This window comes from Oncorhynchus kisutch, unplaced genomic scaffold (genome assembly GCF_002021735.2).
Source record: "Oncorhynchus kisutch isolate 150728-3 unplaced genomic scaffold, Okis_V2 scaffold3180, whole genome shotgun sequence".
NCBI classification, from domain to species: Eukaryota; Metazoa; Chordata; class Actinopteri; order Salmoniformes; family Salmonidae; genus Oncorhynchus; species Oncorhynchus kisutch.
The window spans coordinates 1-5,000 of NW_022265125.1; the positions used below are offsets into that span (position 1 = coordinate 1).

The 5,000-nt window shown below is 45.0% G+C and overlaps 1 protein-coding gene and 5 non-coding genes across 6 annotated transcripts; 1 reads left to right on the plus strand and 5 right to left on the minus strand.

Moving 5' to 3' along the window:
• Positions 1-15: 15 nt before the first annotated feature.
• LOC109886318 (zinc finger protein with KRAB and SCAN domains 1-like) lies at positions 16-2,431 on the minus strand (the record flags this gene model as incomplete). The annotated part of the gene is made up of 4 exons (XM_031820261.1): positions 1,532-2,431; positions 1,285-1,418; positions 777-891; positions 16-453 (listed from the first exon to the last, which is right to left on the minus strand). Coding segments are annotated over exons 1-4 (946 nt in total), but the record flags the coding sequence as incomplete, so codon positions are not given.
• trnay-gua (transfer RNA tyrosine (anticodon GUA)) lies at positions 1,933-2,021 on the plus strand. Its single transcript is given in 2 exon segments — positions 1,933-1,969; positions 1,986-2,021. It is a non-coding gene; the product is annotated as a tRNA-Tyr (tRNA).
• Positions 2,432-2,669: 238 nt separating the features above from the next.
• Positions 2,670-2,741, minus strand: trnae-cuc (transfer RNA glutamic acid (anticodon CUC)). The gene has a single exon. It is a non-coding gene; the product is annotated as a tRNA-Glu (tRNA).
• Positions 2,742-3,709: 968 nt separating this feature from the next.
• trnae-cuc (transfer RNA glutamic acid (anticodon CUC)) lies at positions 3,710-3,781 on the minus strand. The gene has a single exon. It is a non-coding gene; the product is annotated as a tRNA-Glu (tRNA).
• Positions 3,782-3,890: 109 nt separating this feature from the next.
• trnae-cuc (transfer RNA glutamic acid (anticodon CUC)) lies at positions 3,891-3,962 on the minus strand. The gene has a single exon. It is a non-coding gene; the product is annotated as a tRNA-Glu (tRNA).
• Positions 3,963-4,916: 954 nt separating this feature from the next.
• On the minus strand, positions 4,917-4,988 carry trnae-cuc (transfer RNA glutamic acid (anticodon CUC)). Its single transcript has one exon. It is a non-coding gene; the product is annotated as a tRNA-Glu (tRNA).
• Between the last annotated feature and the right edge of the window lie 12 nt (positions 4,989-5,000).

Genomic DNA, 5,000 nt, shown 5'->3' on the forward strand with positions numbered 1-5,000 from the left:
TGTGATTCTTCAGGCTCTGGGTGTGGCAGAACGCCTTTCCACACTCCCCGCACTCGTGATTCCCCTCCCCTCCCCTGTGACAGAGCTGGTGCTTCTTGAGGTTGTTAATCTGGGAGAAACCCTTGCCGCACTGCTTGCAGACGAACGGCCTCTCCCTCGTGTGAACCCGCTCGTGGATTATCACCTGGCTACGGTAGTTGAAGCGTTTGTTGCAGTATGAACAGGCGTGCATTTCCCTGCCCGTGAGGTGGTCGACCATCTTGTTTTCTGTGACACTGGGGGTGAAGCTGACGGTGTCGCTCTCTGACCCCGGCTCAGACTTGACCCAAATCTCCAGCTCCTCGCTGAAGTCTTGGCTGGTGTCTTCTTCCTCGGGCTCTGCTGTGGAGCTGTGGTACGCCTCTGACTGGCTCTCGTCCATGGCCTGGAAATCATCTTTTAGGGACAGGCCACCTGCAGAAACAGTGAGAGTCAAGTGACGGTTTTTGAGCATTTGTTGACAATGACAAAGTAGTTTAGTGGGAAGTATCAGAACAACATGCGTTATAACATTCAAGTTAGTTTTCATTTAAAGTCGGTTTTAACATAAGATAAGATAGATAAGCTAACTACTGGTTTATCCCTGTTGGGAAATGTTGGTTGCGGCTCCTAGCATACATACATGCACATATTCAAATAGAGAAGGTCCAGTAAACACAGGTAGAAAAAGTGCTGTTCACACAACAGAACACTGTCAACATGATCACAGTGTTAGTAGTATTGCCAGATATAACTACCATTTCCTTCTCCACCGATAATGATGTGCTCTGTTTCCTCCGGGTGACTAGCCTCCACAACCTCCTCCGGCCTGTCCTCACCTTTAGGGTCTGGTTGTAAATGACCTGTTTCACACTGCAACAAATAGGAGGTTAAATGTTTAAACTATATTTATACCACTTCTATAACATACAAGCCATTGCACTCCAAAGCTAACGTTGTATGTGGACACAAACTGAACAACATGGGTGAGTGACTGCCACTGACCGACAGGAACTTCGTATTTTAGATCAATACTTTTCTCTGACACACTGGTTTCTAATGTGATATGAACATGGACCGCTACACTCGCTATTCATTGGTTGTCAATATGCCGTTAAAGATTTTTTTTAAAGTTGGCAATTTGGTAAAACAAGAACATAATGAGAGGTGTTGTTCCATCCTAGTCTTATAATTAATTTATACAATACACCATCCATATAGCTAGGCCAACATTGACATGCAGCATAAATATGAGTGTCAACCAACTTCTTCCTTCACTGTTCTGCGCTGCGGTGCACTGGTTTCTCCCAATTCGATGGCAGCATCCACTTCATAGTGCCTCTCACTCACAACCAACTGCTTGTCCGGAAACCAGTGGTCCCCCACGCCTTTATTATTCTCTGCACACAACAATAAAATGGTGATGTTTGCTACTTATAGTGACTTTCAACATGCATGATTACACAGAGCTAGCTACAGTCGCTACAAGAGAACAACGTCACACTCAACTTACGGATCTCGTCGCAAAGCTGAACTTCTAAAGATATATCAACAGAAGAGGTGCCCTGCTTTGGTCTCTCGGTCCCGAGCTCGATTTGCATACAGTACAATGCCTTCCGAAGAGCGTCGTTCTCTCCCTGTTGTCGGGATATCTCCGAGAACAGAAGGGCAGAACTGTAATCGACCAGTTTTGTAATCTCTGCAACGGCAGACGTCGTCAGCGTCTCCATAATTGAAGAAAGTTGTGTCTGGAAAGACCCGTTTGGAGACATGTCGACAGTCCTGACCAGCGCTCAATACACGGAAATCTCACGATTGCTGAATGGTCGACGTTGATCAACATCCGGTAGAGAAGACTAAACTCAATGCTCCGATACAAACATGTACCTTTTGCTCCAAAGATTTCTCCATGTCCCTTCGATAGCTCAGTTGGTAGAGCGGAGGACTGTAGAACGCAAAATGCTGAAATCCTTAGGTCGCTGGTTCAAATCCGGCTCGAAGGAGGACCCTTTTTTTTTTCATCAATGCGCCCCCCAAAATATTTTTACCTGTTGTTCGCACGTCCCCCTATAGAGAATAATTGTGCATTTCCAGTTTCTTAAAGAATAGTCTAGGTGTACGAATCCAATCATACAGAAGAATTCAAAACATTTCAAGTTTATCCACAGTTCTCTAAAATCCATAACTCAGTTGCTAGAGCGGAAGACTGTAGAACACTAAATGCTGAAATCCGGATCGAAAAAGGAACCTTTTCCTACCTCATAAATGCGCCTAAAAGATATACATTTGCCTGTTGTTCGCACATTCCCCGATAGAGAACAAACGTGCGTTTCCAGTTTCCTAATTAAAAAACAATCCAAGCTAACTCAAAAATGAGGGAAAATGAAGTCAGTTGGTAGAGCGGAGGACTGCAGAACGGTGAATGCTTATATCCTTAGATCGCGGTTTCAACTCCGTGTCGAAGGAGGATATTTTTGTATTCATGTCATAAATGTAGCATTAACCATAGATTTATTCAAAAGTACACAATGACATATAATATATTTTTAAGGGATATTGATAGGTTTGCAATGTAAAATGGTATGTATGTGTAATAACCTTCCATATTCAGAGTGACAGGTTGCACAAGTAAACATATAGCAAAAGAGTAGTTCCCTGACCGGGAATCGAACCCGGGCCGCGGCGGTGAGAGCGCCGAATCCTAACCACTAGACCACCAGGGAAGGGTACTAGAGTGAAAATCGTTTCCCAGTGTGAGCTGGTACATACAGTTGAAGTCGTAAGTTTCCATCCACTTAGGCTGGAGTCATTAAAACCTGTTTGTCAACCCCTCCACACATTTCTTGTTAACAAACTATAGTTTTGGCAGTCGGTTAGGACATCTACTTTGTGCATGACACAAGTAATTTTTCCAACAATTGTTTACAGACCGATTATTTCACTTATAATTCAGTGTATCACAAATCCAGTGGGTCAGAAGTTTACATACACTAAGTTGGCTGTGCCTTTAAACAGTTTGTAAAATTCCTGAAAATGATGTCATGGCTTTAGAAGCTTCTGATAGGCTAATTGACATCCTTTGAGTCAATTGGAGGTGTACCTGTAGATGTATTTCAAGGCCTACCTTCAAACTCAGTGCCTCTTTGCTTGACTCCATGGGAAAACCAAAGGAAATCAGCCAAGACCTCAGAAAAGAAAATGTAGACCTCCACAAGTCTGGTTCATCCTTGGGAGCAATTTCCAAACGCCTGAAGGTACCTCGCTCATCTGTAGAAACAATAGTACGCAAGTATAAACACCATGGGACCACGCAGGCGTCATACCGCTCAGGAAGGAGACGCGTTCTGTCTCCTAGAGATGAACGTACTTTGGGTCGAAAAGTGCAAATCCATCCCAGAACAACAGCAAAGGACCTTGTGAAGATGCTGGAGGAAACAGGTACAAAATGGTCTATATCCACAGGCAAACGAGTCCTATATCGAAAAGTGGGAAGCTCGCAAGCCAAAGGACACCATCCCAACCGTGAAGCACAGCATCATGTTGTGGGTGCTTTGCTGCAGGAGGCTCACTAGAACACCTGGGAAGGACACTGCAGGGCAAATCGGTTTGCAATTTGAAGTGGTACATACGTGCGACAACCTACTATATTCATAGTGACAGGTTGCACAAGTACACAAGGAGCATGGACAATTTCCCTGACCGGGAATCGAACCCGGGCCGCAGCGGTGAGAGCGCCGAATCCTAACCACTAGACCACCAGGGAAGGGTACTAGAATGCAAATCGGTTCCCAGTGTGAGCTGGTACATATGTGCGATAACCTTCCATATTCATAGTGAGAGGTTGCACACGTAAACATGCAGCAAAAGAGTAGTTCCCTGACCGGGAATCGAACCCGGGCCGCGGCGGTGAGAGCGCCGAATCCTAACCACTAGACCACCAGGGAAGGGTACTAGAGTGAAAATCGTTTCCCAGTGTGAGCTGGTACATACAGTTGAAGTCGTAAGTTTCCATCCACTTAGGCTGGAGTCATTAAAACCTGTTTGTCAACCCCTCCACACATTTCTTGTTAACAAACTATAGTTTTGGCAGTCGGTTAGGACATCTACTTTGTGCATGACACAAGTAATTTTTCCAACAATTGTTTACAGACCGATTATTTCACTTATAATTCAGTGTATCACAAATCCAGTGGGTCAGAAGTTTACATACACTAAGTTGGCTGTGCCTTTAAACAGTTTGTAAAATTCCTGAAAATGATGTCATGGCTTTAGAAGCTTCTGATAGGCTAATTGACATCCTTTGAGTCAATTGGAGGTGTACCTGTAGATGTATTTCAAGGCCTACCTTCAAACTCAGTGCCTCTTTGCTTGACTCCATGGGAAAACCAAAGGAAATCAGCCAAGACCTCAGAAAAGAAAATGTAGACCTCCACAAGTGTGGTTCATCCTTGGGAGCAATTTCCAAACGCCTGAAGGTACCTCGCTCATCTGTAGAAACAATAGTACGCAAGTATAAACACCATGGGACCACGCAGGCGTCATACCGCTCAGGAAGGAGACGCGTTCTGTCTCCTAGAGATGAACGTACTTTGGGTCGAAAAGTGCAAATCCATCCCAGAACAACAGCAAAGGACCTTGTGAAGATGCTGGAGGAAACAGGTACAAAATGGTCTATATCCACAGGCAAACGAGTCCTATATCGAAAAGTGGGAAGCTCGCAAGCCAAAGGACACCATCCCAACCGTGAAGCACAGCATCATGTTGTGGGTGCACCACTAGAACACCTGGGAAGGACACTGCAGGGCAAATCGGTTTGCAATTTGAAGTGGTACATACGTGCGACAACCTACTATATTCATAGTGACAGGTTGCACAAGTACACAAGGAGCATGGACAATTTCCCTGACCGGGAATCGAACCCGGGCCGCAGCGGTGAGAGCGCCGAATCCTAACCACTAGACCACCAGGGAAGGGTACTAGAA